Raw genomic sequence first — 20,958 nt, 5'->3', positions numbered from 1 at the left:
AAATATTTAAACTAAGTAATAACATTATAAATATTGAAGTGTTAAATTATATAAAAAATTCAAGTATAAAGATTAAATCTTAACTTTTAAAGTAGTATAAAGACTGAAATTGAAATTTAATTATTTTTATATAATTAAAAAGTAAAAGGATTAAAATTAAAAATTAACTAATATAGTTAAAATTACAAAAAAGCTAAGCAAGGAAGGAAGGCCTTTTATGCCTTTAGTTTTGTACATTTTTTATAGGATTAATATTTCAGTAGTCATATTTTAGGTTTCAGCCACATATATTGTACGTGTTAAGCTTGTCATAAATCAAAATATTTTAACTATTCCGAAAATTCTAAATATATATTAATATAGACAATAATTTAAGTCGTTATAAAAAGATATCAGATCAATTAAAAAAATTATTTGTATGATAAGTATAAACATATTAAAAAATTCAACGATTGAGTTGTTAAAATACTAATCATATAAAAATAATAATTGAACAGTTACACTGATGCAAGTGGATTCTTGTCATATATCTATATTATTACTTAAATTTTTGATTGACTTGTTGTCACAAGTTAACCGGATATCGACTTTGTTGGGAAATTACAACATTACCCTTGCTATTTGAAATAAATTATATTCTTGTAATAATACTTTTATTTTTTATATTTTTAATAAAATCAATGTAAATTTTACATATGTTTAACTTTGAACTCGTGCAACTATTATTTATAAAAACTAATATATATACCTTATTTATTATTCTATTTGTTTACTGAATAACGTAATATCACTTCACTCGTAACAGAAAGAAAAGTTATACCACTGTCACGATACATCAATTAAAAATAATATGTATAGTTAATTTTTCCTAAACTTGACATTTTTTTTAATTTCGTACTTAAATTTAAATTTTTTTTCCTAACTTGGCCTCTAAACTTGACATTTTTTCTTAAGTTGATACTTAATCCTTTTTGGTCTAATTTGGTACCCAAACTTGACACATTTTCTTAAGTTGATACTTAATATTTTTTTGGTCCAATTTGGTACCTGAACTTAACTCTTTTTTCTAATTTGGTTCGATTTGATACTTAAACTTGTCAAACGTTTTACAAATTACTCCAATATACTAATAATATACTTAAAAAAATTTCGGTACCAAATTTTAAAAAAATGTTAAATTCAAGTATCAAATTGTACTCAAAAAAAATTTAGATACCATATAAAAAAATGTCAAATTCAAAAAAAATATATCAAATTTAGATACCAAATATTATATTAAACTTTTATCATTCAATTTGTTAATTGAACCACAGTAATATAACAGACGGAAATGTTGTACCACTTTCACAATACATCAATTAAGAATCACCCTAATCTCTCCTAATTCCTTAATTCAATGCCACGTGTACTCCACCCAATAATTCCATACTCAATTGCTCAAATCAATTGACTGATCTCCCATCATTTCGTTCCACCTCAAATCTCACACCCAATAATATATCCTATTATTAATCACATCATATAATAATTTAATTTAAAAATTAAATATAAATATAATATTTACTTTTTATCGAATTCTTACTTTATTTATTTGCTATAATATATATGATAGCATAAATACACATATTATATATAATAAAATCGAAATTTGAAATAATTTTAGTGATTATTAGTTTGGAATTAGTTTTAAAGACATTTGTCACCTATTACATACCGACACATCAACATGATTTGATTCCGTAATCAAATGATTAGTGAAACATTATACAAATTAAACAAAATCATAAAAATAATTAAGTGCATTTCAATTAATACATGCAATTGGCTCCGTGCATCACACGAGTATGCAAACTAGTTTAATTTATATTCTATAATAGTGAAAAAAGTAAATGACATAATTATTTATTTGGCCTTTAACTATGTAAAAAAGTTATTTTAGCCTTTACACTTACGTTGTGTTAGAGTTTGTGTGACCTGAATCTTATCATTTGTTTAAGAAATAAATATAATAGCAAAATAAGGTGATCAATATAGAACTACACTTATTTTATTTGACATTGATTAGAATAGGGTTTTTAACATTTAAATAGATATAGTCGAAACTCTTCTTGTATCATTCAGTTTTCAACATTAGTGATTTTCTCTTCCTCTGCCTGTGGTTTTTCCCAAAAGGGTTTTCACGTAAAATCTATGTGATTTATTTTCCCATTCTTATTGCTTTGTGATCGTTCTATTGCCGTTATCAACGTTTATTATAACACATTGTTTGTTAAGTCATCCCAAAATGGATGGAAAAGTTAATTTATGTTAACTTTGTTGTTGTAGCATACACGTGGATGTTATATGGCAATTAGTTTTTTTTTTAGAATTTAATCTTTTTTAATTTTAAAATATTTTTGAATGTTTTTTAATTTTAAAAAATAATTAATTGTTGACATAGTATACATGTGACAGCCCACGTGGATTGTCAATTCTTTTCATTTATTTTGAGGTGATTTGATAAATAATATAAGTTTAAAGGTTAAAAGGGATAGAAATTAAATAGAAAGCTAAAATATTTTTTTTTTATAAAATTGAAGGGCTGCCAAAATAAATGTTACACTGTTAATCACTTATTACACGGCTTTATCCTCACAGAGAACTACTTGGCTAATCAAACGGCAACGCATTTGTACTAGTCTCTCTCACCGCATGTCTTTTCAGTCAACGACGTGATAGTCGCCTTTTCTCTCCTTTGTATTGCCACGTGCAATCCCGGCACAAATTGTTAAAGCCTAAACCCCCCCTACTATCTTCATCTTTCTTTTCCTTCCTATATATTCCCCCCGCCATTACTAGAAAACTTCAACTTAACAAAGAAAAAGAAACACAAAAGAATCAGAGTTAAGGGGAGGAGGATACCGTCTTCATGGAGGCGAAGAAGGAGGTTCCGGTTCCAGTTATGGAGTTGGAGAGTGAAGAGTCATCGACGGAGGAGGCGGAGGTGGAGTCGCCGAGATCGGTGGTGGTGGAGATGAAGAAGAAAGTGGAGAGAGTTCATAGTCAGGTTTTGAGGATAAGAGAAGAGGAATCACATCTTGGCGAAGATCTCGTCGGCCGTGACAAAGAGAATGAGAATGACGTCGTCATCGTCGTTCGTGGAGGTTTCCATGAAAAACGACGACGTGGTGTCAACGTGGTTCTTGCCTGCTCGCCTCTCAGCGGCAAGAACAATGTTAAAACGCCTTGCGGTGAAGCTACTTAAATCTATTACCTCCATCAACCAATCAAGGTTCGGTTTCTTTTTCGAATTATATTTCAACTTTTTCTTTCTTCTTGACCTGTTTGGATGTTGAGAAAACTAATTTTTATTTATTAATTAATTAATTTTAAATTATGGCAGGGAGTTATTTTGAGAAGGATTAGCTAAGGGTATCAAGGGGGAAGAGTCGCGGTTTTAACCTTAGATTGAGAAGTCTTTTAATCTTTAGATCATGATGTACAAAACAGATTCAAATGTAGAATGGAACCGTATCAACAGCTGAGCTCACGAAAATAGTTAGCAAGTAATTTCTTTTCTTTTTTCTTTTGTAAATAGCTTCAAAACTTCTCGTTCTTATCATAATAAAATAACCTAATCATGGAATTCAAAATTTTAAATAAGCTTTATAAGGTTTAATCATCCAAAATCATTGATGAACTCTTTTTCTTTCTCTTACTGTTACTTAAAAAAAGTAATTGCTTATTTTTGTTTTTCTATCTTCTTTTGGATTTATTTTTCTGTATTTCTCAAGTACGTTTGTAGTTTTTCTACCTTCCTAAATTTATATTTTTTTACAATTTTTTAGGCTTAAGGTAAAAAATTCATTAAATTTTATTGACAACTTTCATCTATTTGAATATTTATTGATAAAAGAATAAATTAAGCCTATATGTTAACGAAACTATAATGTAAGAATTTTTTTTTAATGATTGAAATTAAATTTTAATTTTTATGATAATAAAAATATAATTTTAAATAGTTTATATCTTTATTATTTTTAAATAATTAAATCAAATTTTTTTTGTTTTTAGAGAGCTAAAGTATAATTTTATATTTATTAATTTAAAATTTTAAAAAATTTAAAGAGTCTAAATAAAAAAAATTCCATTAGGGAGGCCAAGGCCCCTACCAGCCCCCTAGCTACGCCCTTGATCATTAACTGGTTTGATTGCTAACAATCGTTGATGTGGGTGACAAAAATAATAAGAAACTGTCACATGACATGTGATGTTGACATATATTTTAAAAATAAAAATATTAAACTTGTATGGAGCGATGGTTAAAGTTCTTGTTAGACATCTGTTTATCCTCACTCTGAATATAATATTAAAAATTTTATCTAAATTTGGACATATATTTATTGAAGTTTATCTTTGTTGTAAAATAATTTTATATAATTTTAAAAAATATATTTAACATAAATTTTCATTTTTAAAAATATAAATTTATTTTCATGATTTATTTGATGAGAAATTTCCTATTTTATAATTTTCTCACGTGACATGTCGATTTTTGTGTTTCTAAAATTGGGTTAAATTATAAACTTTCGCCTCCAAATCTTTAGTGTGTTTTTTGAACTTGGGCAGATTATAATTTTCATGTTTTTGGTTGGTAGAGCATATAATTTTCTTGAATTATTTCAAAAAGAAAATGTATGCTTTTTTTCCGTTTATGCATTATATCATCTAAAACACGGGAAGGAAAGGTGTTTGACTGTGTTAGTAAGTTGATATTAACCAACCAAAAACAAGAAAATTATCATTTACCCAAGTTCAAAAAACACAAAACTCGTTTTGTCATCAAATTTCTGAAAAAAAATCATCAAAATAAATTTCAATTTTTAAAAAATCTTATTTCGAAAATCTTATTTTTGAAATTATAATAAATATCTAAAATTATTTTTTAAAAATTACATCCAAAATAAATCTTGAAAAAACAAATGTTAAAATTTAAATCAACTTGATCTCGCATTATTACTAATTTTTATAAATTTTATATTTTTTAAATATATGTTAATGTGTCACGACTATATATTTATTCATATCACATATAGACCTGTCCATGGCTCGGGCCACTCGGCTTGACCCGAAGGCCAATCTGAAAAGTGAGAGGATTTAGGTAAAAATATAGACTCGAAAAATGAGCTTGGGCAAAAATAATGCCCATTTAGAAAACGGATTGGGCCTCGGGTAATGCTTTCTTGGCCCGAGCCTCGCCCGAGCCAAATATGAAAAAAAAACTATTGTTTTTTATTATTATTTTCTTTCTTTTTTCACTATTTTGCTACTATTTCACAACTATGTTACTACTATTTTGTTGTTGTTATTTGGATATTGTAGAACTCTTGTTTTATTGTTAGTTTTGTTACTATTTTTCACATTTGCTTGTTAAGTTATATTTATCTTATTGTTATTTAAGTATACATATTTTTAAAATTTATTTGGAAAATTTTATTTTAATATTTTTAGCATTTTTGATGTATTAATTGTTTTTTAAATTATATAAAAAAATTAATACGGGCGAGTTGGGCCGGGCACAAGTTTTAGTATTTTATTCAGGTTGGATTTGTGCAAAAATTTTGGCCCATTTTCAGGCTAGAACAGGCCTAACAAATAGACCTAAATTTGTGTTTCTCTTGTGTCTAGATCCGGGATTTCCGCATCAGTTGGTATCAGTTTCAGGCCATTCGGTGTTATTTTGAAGCTAAAATCATATCCGAAACGAGTCAAAATACCAAAAACACTTCTCATCGGTTTTGTCGATTTTTTTCTCCTCTTATTCTTTAAAAAAAACCATAAAAAAAGCAAAAAGTGCAAAAAAAAACCGCAAAAAAAAAGTTGCCTACCTTTCATACGTAGGTTTCTTCTTTTCCTATTATTGTTATTATTTTTATTTTATTTTTCCCAAAATTGAATTTCTTTTCCTTCTTCTTTTCTTGACTCAAGTATAATTAAAGCTTCAATTTTTGAAAATCTTAAGACACCAAACGTTTCCGATTTTTTTTTTAATTGTGTAGAGTTTTCTTAAGTGTTCTTCTTATTAAAGTTTTTCTTTGACTCTAGAGTTAGGGATCATTGCAGGTCTACTTTTTTGTTTCTCTTACGCTTTCTAACACTTTGTTTCTTCTTGTGTTAGCATATATTAAAGGCATGCACAATTACTTCATCCGTGTAGCCTCCATTACAAATTGTCTCGTCAAGTTTATTGGCCTCTTAGAGCAATTAGGGTCTTCATTGTCTCTTTGAAGTTTGCACCTCCGTTATTTGATCTTGATTAGTAACCCTCTCCAAACATATTTACAAGTTTTGAATCATTCAGAGAGTTATTCTTTTGAGAGCTAACGAGTGACGTTATTATTATTTTTTCTTTCTTGTTCCTGTTTGTTTGATCTTTCACAGATACCATGACACTCACTAGATCCCAAACGAATAAAAATAAAGAGGATAAGCAAAAAAGAGAGAACGATCCTTTGGTCGAGTTGTTACAAAAAGAGATGAAAAAGTTGCAAACTCAATTCGAACATCGCATGACCCAGATGTTATAAGAGCAAAGGGAGTATCTTGATACAAAACTTACAACTCAAGAGAGATACATTGCCGATAATTACAAGAAGTTGAACGAAGCCTTTATAAGCCGATCAAATTCGCGAGATCGAACTTTTAAACGAATGGAGGGCCATGTTTTTTATGATGACTTTGAGTCCGAGTATGTACCTAGAGGAAGGTTGAAACGAAACAATGACACCCCAAACCAAAATTTCCATCTTTCTCAGGGAAGAATGATCCTGATGCTTACCTTGATTAGGAGAAAAGATGGAAGCAGTCTTTGCTTGTTACAATTACTCTGATGAGAAAAAGGTAACATACGCTGTCGCTGAGTTCATTAATTATGCACTAACATGGTGGAATCAATTATGTAAAAGCAGGATTATTTATAGAGAGCAACCTGTTACTACTTGGGTTGAAATGAAGCGCATCTTGTGAAAACGGTTTGTTCCACCATACTATTATCGAGAACTCCATCAAAGACTCCAACATCTTGTTCAAGGAGATAGATCTGTGGATGACTACTACAAAGAGATGGAGACTATTTAGATTAGAGCCAATCTTGTTTAAAAGGCTGAGGTGACTATGGCTAGATTCCTTGCCGGCCTAGAGCCTGAGATTGCAAATCAAGTTGAGTTACAACACTACATGGATATTGAAGAGATGCTTCAAACCGCACTCACCATTGAAAAGCAATTACGAAAGAAAGGGACAACGAGGGGTGTTAGTTCAGTTTCTAATCCTGCTTGGAGAGGAAATTGGCAAAAACAATATAATAGATTGTGGAATGGGAGAGATACACAGTTCAAGCCAAATGAGCCTAGAACTTACTCCAAAGATAGAGGTATGCCTAATTCACTTAAAGGTTCTACATCTACTAATCGAGCTCCATCTTCTTCTTCTACTTCTCCTAGTGCCATTAAGCAGCCAAAATATATTACCTGCTTCAAATGCCAAGGAAGGGGTCACTATGCTCGAGAATGCCCTAATAAAAAGTCATTGGTGATTCGAGAAGATGGCGAGGTTGATTTTGAGTCTGATAATGAAGATGAGATGCCTCATTTGAAAGATGTTGATGATGTGCATACTCATGATGAGTATGAAGAATACTTGGAGTATGGTGAGAAAGCACTTGTTGCTCGAAGGGCTTTAAATGTCCAGTTTAAAAAGGAAGGGCGCGAACAAAGAGATAACATTTTCCACACGAGATGTTTGATTAGTGGACAACCTAGTTCATTGATCATCAATAGTGAAAGTTGCACCAATGTGGTAAGTTCTTCCCTTGTTGAGAAACTTGGCCTACCTTGTGTGAAGCAACCAATGCCATACCGCTTGCAATGGCTGAATGATAGTTGGGAGGTAAAAGTATCCAAACAATGCTTAGTTTCATTTTCCATTGGTAGATACTCTGATAAAGTTTTGTGTGATGTTGTTCCAATGCAAGCTGGGCACATATTACTTAGGCGGCTATGGCAGGTTGATCGACGAGTAAATCATGATGGTTTCCTTAACCAATATACCTTTGTGTTCCTTGGAAAGAAGTTTACTTTGGCTCCACTTCCTTCTCAAGAAGTCTACAATGATCAACTCAAACTTGCTAGTGAGATGGGTAAGGGAAGTGAGGTAAAACCATTGAAAAAGGCTGAAAGTAAAGAGACCCTTAGTGTTAAAAGCCAACTTAAAGGCCCAACATTGGTGAGTGATTGCACACACAAGTCACGAGATGAGAAAGTGAGTTTATTCGCTAGGTTTCGAGATATCAAATTTGCTCTTTGTACAAAACAAACATTTGTAATTATTAGGTTTAGGGAAAACTTTGTTTTGACTAACCTTAATACACATTTGCCTAGTTGTTTTGTTGATCTTTTGTAGGATTTTGAGGATGTATTTCCTTCTGAAATGCCTAAGGATTACCTCATTTACGAGGGATTGAACATCAAATTGACTTTGTGCCTGGTTCGAGTATTCCGAATAGACCAGTCTATCGAAGCAATCCTGAAGAGACTAAGGAGTTGTAAAGGTAAATTGAAGATATCTTAGAGAAAGGGTTGATTCGTGAGAGTCTAAGCCCTTGTACGGTCCATGTACTTCTCGTCCCAAAAAAAGATGGTTCTTGGAGAATGTGTGTTGATTGTCGTGCTGTCAACAAGATCACGGTAAAGTATCGATATCCAATTCCTCGATTAGATGATATGTTGGATGAGCTTAATGGTGCATGCATTTTCTCTAAAATTGACTTAAAAAGTGGTTACCATCAAATAAGAATGAAACAATGTGATGAATGGAAAACTGCTTTTAAGACTAAGTATAGCCTGTATGAGTGGTTAGTCATGCCATTTGCCTTAACTAATGCCCCTAGCACATTCATGAGATTAATGAACCACATACTTAAACATTTTTTAAGAAAATTTGTCGTTGTGTATTTTGATGACATACTAATTTATAGCAAAACTTTGAATGATCATGTTGGGCATGTTAAATTAGTATTGGATGTGTTAAAGCATGAACGACTCTTTGCTAATCTTGAAAAATGCACATTTTGTATGGATAAGCTTGTTTTTTTGGGTTTTGTGATAAGTTCTACAGGAATCCATGTGGATGAGGAGAAGGAAAAGGCAATTAAAGAATGGCCTATCCCTAAAACTATTTCTGAGGTAAGGTCTTTCCTTGGGTTAGTCGGTTTCTACCGCAGGTTTGTTTGTAACTTTTCCACAATTGCTTCGCCTTTGACTGCACTTATTAAAAATGATGTATATTTTCATTGGATAGATAAGCAAGAATTAGCATGTAATAAACTTAAAGATAAATTGTGTAATGCTCCTATTCTAGTTTTACCTAATTTTGAAAAGACCTTTGAGATTGAATGTGATGCTTCTGGTGTAGGTATAGGTACTGTCCTCATGCAAGATAGTAAACCACTAGCCTACTTTAGTGAGAAACTTGGTGGAGCACATTTGAACTATTCGACCTATGATAAAGAGTTGTATGCCTTGGTAAGGGCATTAGAAGTTTGGCAACATTACCTTTTACCAAAGGAGTTTGTGTTTCACACTGACCATGAATCACTTAAGCACTTAAAGGGACAAAGTAAGTTGAACAAGCGACATGCGAGGTGGGTTGAATTCATTGAATCTTTTCCTTATGTTATAAGGTATAAGAAAGGTAAAGATAATATTGTGGCTGATGCTCTATCAAGGAGGTACACTTTACTCAGTACTTTGCATACTAAGTTATTAGGTTTTGAGTATCTCAAAGATTTATATGCCATTGATTCTGATTTTGCAAGCATTTATGACGCATGTGAACATGGCGCATTTCACAAATTTTATAAGCATGATGGCTATCTTTTTCGAAATAATAGACTATGCTTACCAAAGTGTTCAATGCGAGAATTGTTGGTTCGAGAGGCTCATAGTGGTGGTCTTATGGGTCATTTTGGAGTCACTAAGACTTATGATGTTTTACATGAGCAATAAAAAGTCACTAAGACTTATGATGTTTTACATGAGCATTTTTATTGGCCTAACATGCGAAAATTGTTGAGAAAATTTGCTCTACTTACATTAATTGTAAACAAGCTAAATCCACTGTGATGCCTCATGGTCTATATACTCCTCTTCCTATTCCTAGTTCACATTGGACTGACAATTCAATGGATTTTGTATTAGGTTTACCAAGGACAAAGCGTGGACGAGATAGCATCTTTGTGGTTGTGGATCGATTTTCTAAAATGTCTCATTTCATTCCATGCCATAAGACTGATGATGCAACCCATGTTGCCGATCTATTTTTCCGTGAAGTTGTGAGATTACATGGAATCCCAAGAACTATCGTTTCCGATAGAGATGTAAAATTTCTTAGTCACTTTTGGAAGGTGTTATGGGGTAAGTTAGGTACTAAACTACTTTACTCTATTACATGCCACCCTCAAACTGATGGTCAAACCGAGGTGGTAAATCGAGTTTTGGGATCTTTGCTTAGAGCCATAATAGGTAAGAATGTTAAATCTTGGGAAGAATGGATACCCTATGTTGAGTTTGTTTATAATCGTTCTGTTCATTCTTCTGCAGGTTTTACTCCTTTTGAGATTGTATATGGCTTTAATCCACGTACTGTTGTAGATTTACTTCATTTACCTTTGAATGAGATTGCTAATTTAGATGGTGAAAGGAAAACCGATTTAGTGAAAGAGATCCATGAGAAGGCTCGTAAAGCCATTGAGAAAAAGAATGAGTCCAATGCACATCGAGCTAATAAAGGGCGAAAGCAAGTCTTGTTTGAACCTGGAGATTGGGTATGGGTACATATGAGGAAGGAACAATTTCATTCTAAGAGAAAGAATAAACTTGATGCACGAGGGGATGGACCATTCCATGTACTCGAGAAAATAAATGACAATGCTTATCGCATTGATCTTCCTGGTGAGTATAGTGTTAGTGTTACTTTCAATGTTTCTGATCTTTCTCCTTTTGAATTTGATGTAGGTTCAGATTCGAGGACGAATCTTCTTGAAAAGGGGGAGAATGATACGAGCCAATGAGGTGACACTCAATGGGTTGTTTTTCTTAGTGGTTCAATCACTCGAAGCAAGACACGACAATTAAAATCAAATATGAATGCTTTTGTCCAAGACTTTGTTGCTACAAATTTAAGTCATCATGTTCGTGACGTTGACAAATACGAGAATGCAATTCACTGGACCAATCTTGGAATAGTGAAAGCCCATAAATTGGTGGATTAATCTTTTATGTATCTTATTATTATTATTTACTTAATTCTCATTGGTTGGGACACATCACTTATGAGTTAAGTAATTTTATTAGATAATTTTAAAGAGTTTTTATTAGGATTCAATTACTCTTGAAAGAGTTTTATTAGGATTCAATTACTCTTGTAATTTGTCTATAAATAGGCTTGCTTTCTACACATTGGAGGGGTCGAATAAAAAAGAGAGTATTTGTTTTCTTCCAAATTTGTGTGAGGCAAATTTTTGAGAGTAGAGTGATTCTTCTCTTGCTATTTAGTTTGGAGTTTGTTACTTTCGAGGGTATTTCGGAGTTACAGATATTCAAATTTCTTTCCCGTTCATCAGTGTTTCTAGAGGTTCTTCTCCTAGGGGTTTCGTAGGGAGCCGCTCAATCATTGGCATTTTTGGTTACAAGTTAACCAAGGGTTCCATAGGGCAAATCTATCGTTTTATTATTATTATTATTATTATTATTATTATTTAACTAATTTTATTTATTCTCGTTTTATTTCTAATTTGTGTTTCTCTTATGTCTAGTTCCGGGATTTCCGCATTAGTCCCACTAGAAGATTGAGTGTGAAGCGAGCTACGAGAGAATAGAAAGGTGAGTTTGCGAACTCAGCTCATAATGCAAGGCCATAAATCCAGCTCACAGTGACTCAGGAAGCTCGTAGAAAGGGCTGCATGCTCCACGGGCAGAAAGTATAGAGCCCGCCCAGAATGTCAATACTAGGAACAGAAAGGATCGCGTGCTCCGTAGACATGTGTCTAGCAAACCTGGAGTTCGCAGATAATGTCAATACTAGAGGCAGCGAAGTTAATACAAAATAGTGGGGCCTTATCATGAGCTGTAATAGCATCTGTAACAACATATATAAATACCCAAACACCCCTATCAATAATATACGATAAAATATTACTCAACAAATCGTATTCAAACTTATTGCCAACTAAAGATTTAAATACAATAAATGGTTTTTTTTACTCGAATAAGTTGTTAACTTTTCAAGTCATACTCCAATAAGCTCCTAACAATTTTAATTTATACCTAAATAAACTCTCGATATAAATAAACATTTCACTAGCTTTAGGTACAAACCAAAGAATAATGATTAATGACTTGTTTGATAAGTTATTAAAAAATAAATTAATTGAGAATTAATATTTTTATTAATTTAATTATTTAAGGACGTTTAATATTTCATAATAAAAACATTATAGAATTTTTTTATAAAATTATTTTCAATTAATTTAATTTGATCTCTTTTAACCTTATATTATCGTTTAATTTTATTTAGAATAATATGAATTTTTTAAAAAATATGAAATAAAAGTATTGGTAAATTGCATTTGTACTCATTCAAGTATAACGTGCTTTTGTTTTGGTCGTTCATTGTTATAATAATATTAATATTAAAAAAATTATTTCAATTATTAATATTATCAACGTTCGATATTTTGATCACTACTTTATTAAATCATTAATAGAAAGTTGATGTGACATTTTTCATTAGTATAATAATAAATTCAGCTCTACAATGTTTACAGATTTGATTAATATATTCTTAATTTTAAAATATTCAATAAATTTAACACTCAAATTTATATATTCTATTAATTTAATTCTAATTAATTAAAAAAAGTTAAAATAATGTTTAATAGAGGCATGGGACAAAAACATCATTTCAGCGCTATAAAGTAATTATTAATCCAAATAATTGAATAGAATTAAAAAAAACTATAAATTCAAAAAATTGTATAAAACTATATAAAATTTAAACCTATAAAAATTCGAAAAGATATAAAAATATGAAGAAAAATATCATTTTTTAGTTTTATAAATTTCATATTATTTTTTAATTTAGAAATTGTCTAATTTTTATCGTATATAAAAAGTAGTTAAAATTAAAAAAATTATATTTTTTTAGAATTTACTAAAAATTATAATTTTTCCATACTATATTTTAATATAAAAATTATTAAAATTAAAAATAAAATTAAAAAATAATTTTCCATTTTCATAGTATTTTTTAGTTTTTAGATTTTAAATTTTAGGTTCAATTGTTATCGCTTTTAGTTTTTTTGTTAAAATTGTTAACGTGACATTTTAAATAAAAACAATACTTACTCAGTAGTCATGTAATAAAAGATATGGTAAATAATTTAAAGTTAACAATATAATTTTAATAGTGTTAATAGTTAGATATTAATTTTAAAATAACTTAATTCATAATTTAGCTCTTGAAGTATATTCATTTTTTCACTTTGGTACCTAATTTTTGTTTGTCTCAATTTGATACCTCACTTCCCAGTTTTGTGTATATAAAGTATACCTCTATTATATTGTTTAGTCCATTTATTGACAAGTGTTAAAAAAAATCTTATAGCCGAGTACAAAGCACCATGTGGCGTCTTTATGTGAAAAAATAATAAGTATTTTCTTTTATTAAATGTATATACACATTAAAAATATAAAAAATGGAAATAAGTATAGAAAAATTCATAAATATATAATATAGAAAAAACATATAAATTATAAAAAATTATAAAATTAAAATTTACAAAAAAACATATAAATTAATAATGTTATTACAAAAATGTAAAAAGAATTATAAAAAAATTGTAATTTTTTTTAAGTTTAAAAATAAATTGGTATACTTTAGGTATCAAAATAGGACCAAAAAAAATTAAATGCCAAAGTAGGAAAATTGATATATTTTAGGGGCTAAATCATAGATTAAACCTTTTGAAATCTAAATAATAGAAAGACTAGATTTCTTATAATAAAAGTAAAGAGATTAAATTTTAAATTTACAAAAGTAAAGAAAGTTACGACATATTTTGTCCTGCACACGGTTTGTCCAAAATGGTTAGTCACTTCTATTAAAACTCTAGACATTTTCCCAACTCAACTAGTTTTGAATTAATATATGAATGTGACGAACCCGAATCAATTAATGCATAAACAGGTTCAGAATACAATAAAAATATACCTATTACAACGTCATGTGCATCACCTTATTCCCGAGTCTGAACCACGTACTCTGGCTGGTGCTCTAGCCTCCAACTGTTGTGTAAATATATCACTGCCCCTTCTTACACCTCCACCTCTGGATACAGAACCACCTCTACCCGAACCTCTGCCTCGAGCAGTAGATACTAATCTCTGGGATGCTGTAGGTGTAACATTTTTATTATTCGGACAATCTTTAACAAAATGCTCTACCGACTCGCAGCAGAAACAACCTCTAATCACTTTCCAGCATTCACCCAGATGTTTTTTTCTCACAATGTTCACATTCTGGATTTTCTACATCCCGGGATGGACCTCTCACACTACCGGTAAATATTATCGTCTGTTTTCCCCAGTTTCTATCACCTTGATCCGATCTAAAACTTGGTCTCCAACCACCCTTGGATTCTCTGGATCTTTTTGGTAAATGATTTAAACTAGTTGCTCCCACTCGTTTCCTGATCAATCTAGTTGTTTTTTACTTTTTTTCCAATCCTAGAACTTGTTCTACCATTTTTGCTCGCTCAACCAAATCTACGAATTCTGTGATTCGATGGGATACCAATTGTACCCTAATTTCATCTCTTAAGCCCCGCAAAAATCTCTTACAACTGTCGGCCTCTGTTGGTATAAACTCTGAAGCATATCGGCTGAGTCTAGAGAATTCTCGTTCATAATCCACTACTGATAAATCACTTTGTGTAACATCAGAAATTCTTACTTTTTATTTTTGATATATAATTCCCCGACATATTTCTTCTGGAATTCTTTCCGAAATAATTCTCATGTTACTTATTCTGCTGGCAGATGTCGAATTACATATTCCCACCACAGATAAGCTTTTCCTTATAGTAGAGAAACAACGCAAATCAAACACTCTTGGGGGGTACATTCCAATTGTGACAGAACTCTTTTAGTTGATTCCATCCAATTCTCTATTGTGGATGGATCAACTCCCTTCAGACCCAAGAATTCAGTGACACCGTATTTTCTTAATTCTTTTATCGGGACTCGTCTCTAAATAGGTACGAAAGTCGTAGCAGGAACAGTCTCCGCTACTCTTTGTAAAGCATCAGCAATAACTCATAGTAAGTGAGAATCATCTTTATTTCTATCATTTATTCTATCTACATTAGAAGGTTGATTTCTCATCGGGTTTACACTAGGTGTTATTGATTCAGTTTCATCTAATTCATACAGTTCTTCATATCCGGTGTATATTTCTTGATCAATATCATTTATTCGTTCATTTGACATATTTAATATATAAACAATAACAAACAAATAGGTCAGCATCCAAATCCCGACTCATTTTCAACTCAACATTGGCATGTACTTATAGGCTCAATTTTCAAGCTCGATTTAGTCGAGAATCGGTTAAACCTGATAACTCTGATACCAACAACTGTAACACCCCTTAACCTCATACGGTTCTCAAAATAGGGTTACAAGGCATTACCGAACATATCGGATAATTTACGATTAAATTCACAAATAAATAACATACATATTACAATTTAATGATTTAGTCCCTTTCATGGACCTTCGAGGCCCAGAATACGTATTAGAAATGAATCGGGACTTGTTCGAGTGCTCCGAATTTTTTTTAATTGAACTAATAATTTCAGTTATTTCCAATTTAGTTTCATGCCACATTTACTAAATATGCCATATTATTTCATTTCATACTTATAATCCATATTAGACATCATTTTACAACAAAAGTTACAAGACTTAAGTACATAATTTATATATAATACCTAAGCATATGTCACTTTAAAAAAAATATTATATCACCAAATTGTCTCTAAAGTCGGGATTGATCTGGATGCTGAACCGAGACCTTTGATTTCTACTGACCTGCTCACGGAAACAGCCGTACGCTGAGTATTTCATACTCAGTGGTATTACCATAATTCAAACTATATAACTTTAATGAATTATAAATATTAATCATATAACATTAAACATGTAAAATATATAACTTATAAGAACTAATTTACATTCAGTTTCATTATTTCATATAATAATTTATATATTAATGACTTGAATTTGATCAATTCATGAACCTTAGGTTCATGCTTTCAAATCTCACAATTCGACTAACAATTTATTTATTACACTTTTAGAAGTACGATCAATCAAATTTATTCAATTCTCACATTTCGATTATTCACTCTATTAACAAACATGGACCTTGGCGGATACACGGATTCCAACCAAACACATCAATACGACACATTGTGCCTAAAACGGTACTCAATACTAATTAACATATCAGAAGCAGTATACGACACATAAAGTGCCTGAAACGACACACGTGGTACCTAATACGACACATAAAGTACCTAATACGACACATATAGTGCCTGATCGACAAAGCCGATAAATTCTCGTACTCTTCCAATCCTATGGCATGCCAATTATATCCGACTAAACTCGATTAGTTAATAGGGTATTCAAATCACTTTCTCAACTTCAGCTTCACTTTCAATGTACAATTCAATTTGATACAAATTTTCACTTTCCAACAATAAACTATCAAATATTCATACATAATCATACTTCATCTCAATTTCATTCATTTCAATATTGATACCTACCTTAAAATTTTACTTACCATACACATAAATTTAAATATAACATTTAATAAATGTAGTTTGAATTATAGTAATACAAACCTGGATTTGTTCGATTACTCCTCGACAACTTTTTCCTTTCCTTTCAGTATCGATGCCCCGGGTTCTTTGCTAGCTACGAAAATAATAATAATTTACATTATTAATTACAACACTAATTTACAATAATTAACTGAATCTCTTTTCCATCTATACCTTAATTCCAATTTAATCCTAATTAACTCATTTACTTTTCTAACTAAATTCATACTTTATTTCTATTCAATTTCCTTCCATATTCCACTTAACTATCTAATGTTCATAATAAAACCCTAATTTAAAACTTCTTTCAATTTAATCCCTACAACACAAAACTTATAGCCTAGTTTACAATTTAATCCTTTAATCAATTCTAACTTAAATTTCATTCAATTAAACCCCTAATTCATTATTTTGTTCAACACGAACTATGTTCAAAAAACCTAAAAAAAACTTCCAAAACCTCAACTTAATTTCAACTAAGGGTCTGTTTGATTGCCAGTAAAATATTTTCTGTAAAATGATTTCTGGAAAATATTTTACTTTTCTGTAAAATGATTTACTGGAAAATATTTTCTGGTGTTTGATTGAATCTGTGTAAAATATTTTCTGCTGCTTGACAGATTTTTTGAAAATATTTTTCGAAAAATTTGTTTTTACATATATTAATATATATTAATAAATTTTTATATTTTTAATTATTTTTACATATATTGCAATGATTTATTTATAATAATACTCAATTATTAAGCTACAATATTAATCGTTATAAATTGAAAAAACTAATATCAAATAAATTATTTATAATTGTGTTAAAAAAACAAGTATTGAATAATTAAAAAAACAAGTTACTGGAAAATCAATAAACAGAAGCAGTTTTCTATCGGAAATGAAGGAAGGAATGAAGGAGGCGATAGAGAGGAGAGCACGTAAAATGTCTTACGGAAATTGAAAGGGTAAGACATTTTCCCTAAAATGTAACCCATTTTCCCTTGTTTTGGAGTTCATTTTCCAAATGGAAAATGTTTTCCGCCAATCAAACGCTGAAAAAGTTAGAAATGATTTTCTGGAAAATCAATTTCGTCAATCAAACAGACCCTAAACTTTGTTTTAAAGCTTCTAAAACATCAAATTTAAGTAAAAAGGACTTAATTGACTTACCAATTAAAGCTTAAAGCTTCCAAACCCTAGTTTTATTTGTTTAATAATAATATAATAATTTAGTAAACATCTATTTAATAATCAATATATTTATTACAAGTGTAATATTACTTATATTTACACATGGACTAAATCATCATCATATATTTTTCATGTTTTAATATTTTTATCACATAAAAATATTATAATATAATTATTTAATTAATAAATATATTTTACTTAAAAATAAATAATAAATATTTATTTACTTAAATAATAATTAATTTAAATCCATGAATTACAATTCTATGCTTATTTTTATTACACATATATACATTTGGCTTTAATATATATATTTCATTAATTTAATAAGATAATATCAATTAAATAATAATTTATACTATTATATTCTAATATTAATTAATAATAACTTAAATCATTAAAAATCTTTATATATTTCTCATTGTTTTGCCGCTGCGCCTCAACTATTACTTAATGGCATATTTGAGATTTTGATCTTTTATATTTTCTTTTAATTTATAATTCAAATTTTACCTCTTATTCAATCTAGTCTTTCTTTTTATTTTCTCTTAATTAAGCTAAATTTACTTAATTAAAACCTAATTAAGCTCACCACTAGACTCATAAATATTTCTAATAATTATTTATGAACTCATTTCATTAAGACAGAGGCTCGATAATATACTTTTCCAATGCCCATGAAGATTGGATCATTACAAAAACTTCTCACAAACATACATTTCTAAAATTGAAAAACAAAACTTCAAACACATAAACCCATTCAGTTCCGCCAACTACAAATCTCAAAGGCTGCCTTTTTCTAACCTAACAAATCTCAGCCGTCCACGTGTAAGCATATCCACCCACGTCAATCAGATGCGAAAGATCTCTCTGTCGTTTAGAGCTTCCTCTATAAACCTCTTAACCAGTCCCATCCCATCCCTGAAAACCCCTCACTTTCCTTTTTATTTTATTTTAATTCACTCTCAGGAAAGAGCATTCTGGGGTTTAGTTTTAGAGTTCTCAAAGAATGAGCTTTTCGACTAAACAGAATAGTAGCAGAGCAATGAATCCTTGCGTTCTTCATCTCCAAAAACTGGGTCTCGAGCTTAAGTGTCCTCTCTGGTTCGTGTTATGTTATTTTCGCCGTTTTTTTTTTAGTTTCGGATTTTGGATTTATTATCATTTTAAATGCTGTTTTTTTTTTGCAGTTTGAACTTGTTTAAGCGGCCATTGTTGCTCCCATGTGATCATTTGTTCTGCGAGTTACTGTCTTTTCCTTCTCCATCTCCATTTCGAGTTTTGATTATTCATTGCTTGGTTTTAATTTTTTTTCTCTTTCCGAAAATATTGCAGTTCGTGCGTAGCAAGAACTGAGTTTGGTTCAGAGTGCCCTATTTGCAAAGTTCAATGCGCAAATCGAGGTACATTTCATTTATGTACTTTGATTTTTCATTTCCGAAAAAAGGCGGCGGAGCTAAAGAAGGTTAATATTTAGGTTTATCTTATTTCTGGACTTATTGAGTTGACGGATTTAGTTTGAGTCCATTTGTGGTTAAAAATTTTTGGATTAATATCGTTTTCATGTTTCGGATTATTTTTGGTTTAGTTAATTTGAGTTTAATTTTTAGTCTATTAATTTTAAAACCAAATTAAATTAAAATTTAAGTAGATAATACTTAATTTTATTGGTAGGTATTAGGATGAACGTCTCTCTGCTTTTCCATGATTATTTGGAAATTTGTTTTTGTTTTGTATTATGAGTTTCATTTTATGGATGACAAATGGCTGTGTTGGATGCAGATCTAAGGCCTTTGACCTTCATGGAGAATATAGTAGGAATCTATAGAAGTTTGGATTCTGCATTTTCTGCCAACCTTTCTCATTCCATTGAAGATGGGGTTGGCAAAACTGAAAATTTTGATAAGTGCAGCATGCAAAGGCGTGCTACAGATGTAGGATACGAGACTCCTAACAAAGATGGAGTTGATTTGTTACGATCAGTTTCCCATAAACAAATAGGGGCATCTAAAGAGTCTAGGAATAGGCAGATCATCATGAGCCGAGCTGATCAAGCATCCCTCAGCCCGCCTTCCTATGGTGATACAAAGGTCTCTGACAACGATAGCGAGCATGTAAGAATTCACCTTTCCGGCATTATGTTATAGCTGGATGCATAAATTCTTTAACTTTGTTTCTACCGTTTATGTTTGTAGCTGTATAACACTTCCCTCGGTCTTTAGACTGCTTATGTTTATACTACTTCTTGTGGAGCATTTTGAATTTTGTTGCATCTGTTTGTTTATAATATTACTTGCTCACAGTCTCTTAATGATTTCTCAGAGTCTTGCAAACTTTCCAGCCAAGGGAGCGGGGAAGAGAAATTCAAAGGTGGGAGAAGGGAATTCATCAGGCATTCGCCCTTGTGAGCCGGGAGAAGTTTTAAATAATTGGACTGTCGAGGAGATTCCTGTAATTTTTAAACTCAATTTAAAGTAATATTCAGAACACACTTGTTGCTCTGAGCCTGAGAGTAAAAAAAATCTTTTGTAAAAGACATGTTTAAAATCTTATTTTAATGAAATATATCATTCAGTATCATTTTGAGCAAATATTATTTTATCCTAATCAAACCTTCAAGGTGGAGATTATTGGATACCTACAATCTTTGACTTTTCAAAGATGAATAGTGGCAGAAAGTTGGCACCGAAAGGCACTGAAAGTAGAAAGTAAGAAATGGTTAGGCCTATTTATAGTTGAGGTTTAAGGATCAACTTGCAATGTCCCTATACAATTAGGGACCAAAATTGCAA

At 30.6% G+C, this 20,958-nt stretch overlaps 2 protein-coding genes across 2 annotated transcripts; both read left to right on the top strand.

Moving 5' to 3' along the window:
* The first annotated feature begins 2,628 nt into the window (after positions 1 to 2,628).
* Positions 2,629 to 3,625, top strand: LOC107925849 (uncharacterized). Its single transcript, XM_016856579.2, has 2 exons — positions 2,629 to 3,271; positions 3,383 to 3,625. The coding sequence occupies exon 1, from the start codon at positions 2,909 to 2,911 to the stop codon at positions 3,242 to 3,244; it is 336 nt and encodes a 111-aa protein (XP_016712068.1). The 5' UTR covers positions 2,629 to 2,908; the 3' UTR covers positions 3,245 to 3,271; positions 3,383 to 3,625.
* A 15,447-nt stretch (positions 3,626 to 19,072) lies between these two features.
* LOC107937648 (BRCA1-associated RING domain protein 1) lies at positions 19,073 to 20,743 on the top strand. The gene is made up of 5 exons (XM_016870577.2): positions 19,073 to 19,270; positions 19,357 to 19,410; positions 19,502 to 19,569; positions 19,949 to 20,280; positions 20,489 to 20,743. The coding sequence occupies exons 1-5, from the start codon at positions 19,176 to 19,178 to the stop codon at positions 20,642 to 20,644; spliced, it is 705 nt and encodes a 234-aa protein (XP_016726066.2). The 5' UTR covers positions 19,073 to 19,175; the 3' UTR covers positions 20,645 to 20,743.
* Positions 20,744 to 20,958: the final 215 nt, after the last annotated feature.

The sequence above is a fragment of the Gossypium hirsutum genome, chromosome D07 (assembly GCF_007990345.1).
Source record: "Gossypium hirsutum isolate 1008001.06 chromosome D07, Gossypium_hirsutum_v2.1, whole genome shotgun sequence".
NCBI lineage: Eukaryota > Viridiplantae > Streptophyta > Magnoliopsida > Malvales > Malvaceae > Gossypium > Gossypium hirsutum.
The sequence above is the reverse complement of the archived record's forward strand: the minus strand, read 5'-3'. Positions and strand labels throughout refer to the sequence as shown.